The 1980-nt window shown below is 42.6% G+C and overlaps 1 protein-coding gene across 1 annotated transcript in view; it reads right to left on the bottom strand.

Moving 5' to 3' along the window:
* tefa (TEF transcription factor, PAR bZIP family member a) overlaps positions 1-439 on the bottom strand; it is a 5740-nt gene extending 5301 nt beyond the window's left edge. The window contains exon 1 of the mRNA XM_017431862.3: positions 93-439. Within this exon, the coding sequence (XP_017287351.1) occupies positions 93-213 (121 nt within the window). The 5' untranslated portion in view covers positions 214-439. The remainder of the gene's footprint in view (positions 1-92) is intronic.
* Between the last annotated feature and the right edge of the window lie 1541 nt (positions 440-1980).

Here is a 1980-nt window from a genome sequence, read left to right on the forward strand (position 1 = left end):
CCCACCACCACCACCACTCCACCCCGGTTTTAACTTGTTAAACCATTAAATTAAAAAAAAATTTAAAAGTCCGTGAATTACCACTCTCTTACCGTCATCTCCATCCAGGATGTTCGGCGGAGGCATTTCCAGTATTTTCTTTAGAACTACCGGGAAGGAGGTCGGCGGCAGCCCGCCTGCGTGCAGCTTTATGTGAACCGCTTCGCCCGACATGTTTCCTTCTTCTTCTTCTTCTTCTTCTCTTGTTGTTGCTGTTCACAGCTAAAGCAGCTAAAACTATACGCTATCAGCTCCAGCAGCTGTTCTCTCTAAATCACTGCGGACTCCGTTAAACATCCAAAACAAACCCAGAACACTAACACTGGACTAAGAACCCCGCAGTGTTCTGGAGATTCTGCTGTTCGGAACAAACCGCACTTCCTGATCAAAGAGGTATGCTCAGCCTCGTTTTGATTGGCGCGAGAAAGCCTCCTCATCAATATTAATCAGATTATATCAGGGAGGCGGGGATTAAAACAACAATCTGCGCATTCATTGGTCAATATGTAGGTCCGAACCATTTATACGTCGGCTGGTAAAGCGGCGCGCCCAATAGTCGGGATATTATCGAAAGCCAGCGGTGGCAAAAAAGCATGGCTTTTCACGTGACTTCTTCAACACGTGAACAACATTTACTTTACGTGTTGTTTAGGTGCTTTTAACGCCTTAACTACGCGTCAAACTTTCATGTGTGTACACAACAGGTAAACTACTATACAAGCAATATTTAGAGTATAAACTTATTACATCAGATGTTTATATAAAACTTTTATAGCGTTGACTGGGGGGCATTTCAACACTGTGGGGGCTTGTGTTTGTGGAGATGAGAGGATCCGAACAAACATACATGGCAACACATGAAACAATTTGTAATCCCTTTATTACTAAATTCCCTCAGGGTATGGATAAAGTATCTTTTTTTTAATGTTTTAACTGTTAGTTGGGCTTCTGGTACCATTAGTTTATTTTAGTTTAGTATATCCTAGCTTTTATCATTTCTGATCTGTTCAGCTGATGTTTGTAAATCCTAGTTTAGTTTATGTTAGTGTGGCACTATAAAAGAGAACAAGGAATGAAAATAGTAGACCTTCAATTTTATTTGTTTGCTAAAGATTACTTACAGCCAGAAACTAGCCTTAGAATTTATTGTTCCCTGTAATGTATGGGTTTCGCCATCAGAGGGCGCTCAGTGCCTTATGTAACAGAGGTTGACGCTCTGGCAGGCTGAAGAAGTCCGCCATTGCTGAGAAAACAGCTTACAGCAGGTATTAGGAGCAGCTACTGTAAACACTGTGCTTTTTTGTTCACAGTTAAAACTAAATAAATATGTTGCACCAGAAGTGACCCGGCCCATCATTTCCTGCCGTGTAACATATTTTGGCGAGCCAGCCAGGAGGTGGCGCTAGTGAATCAACACCATCACCAACCACCTTCCTTCCCAAGAGACGAACCATTAAAAAAAAAAAAAGATGGAAGCAGTACAGCTTCTGCGTGATCAAGTCAGTGCAGCCTTGTGGCAGTTGGAAAGAGAGCCTCTCGTGGACGTCTGCAGGCGACTGAAGTGTTCCGGCCTGGACAGCGGACAGCCTCAAAGTAAGACCAAGAGGACACTCATCAGGTTGGCAGAAGGAATGTTTGATGAAATAGAGCAAAGCGAAGAAGAGGATAGAGTGGAACAGTTTTATAAAGAAACAGCCACATACATCCAGAGCAGGGACCTGCGGTCAGGGGAGGCAGGTGAGGCAGAGCCTCCCCTGTCATCATGACAAGAAAAAAAAAATCATAACATAAAATGAATATTAATTTTTGTCCACTGATCTTTATGTATGAGTAATTTTCGAACATTTTTATGGTCCAAATCGCATTTTTATAGTCAAAATCGCTGAAATTGCATATTTCCTGTTCAAATACGAGGGTGAAACGCGAGGTGCGGCAGCAGCA

This window comes from Kryptolebias marmoratus, linkage group LG2 (genome assembly GCF_001649575.2).
Source record: "Kryptolebias marmoratus isolate JLee-2015 linkage group LG2, ASM164957v2, whole genome shotgun sequence".
Taxonomy (NCBI): Eukaryota; Metazoa; Chordata; class Actinopteri; order Cyprinodontiformes; family Rivulidae; genus Kryptolebias; species Kryptolebias marmoratus.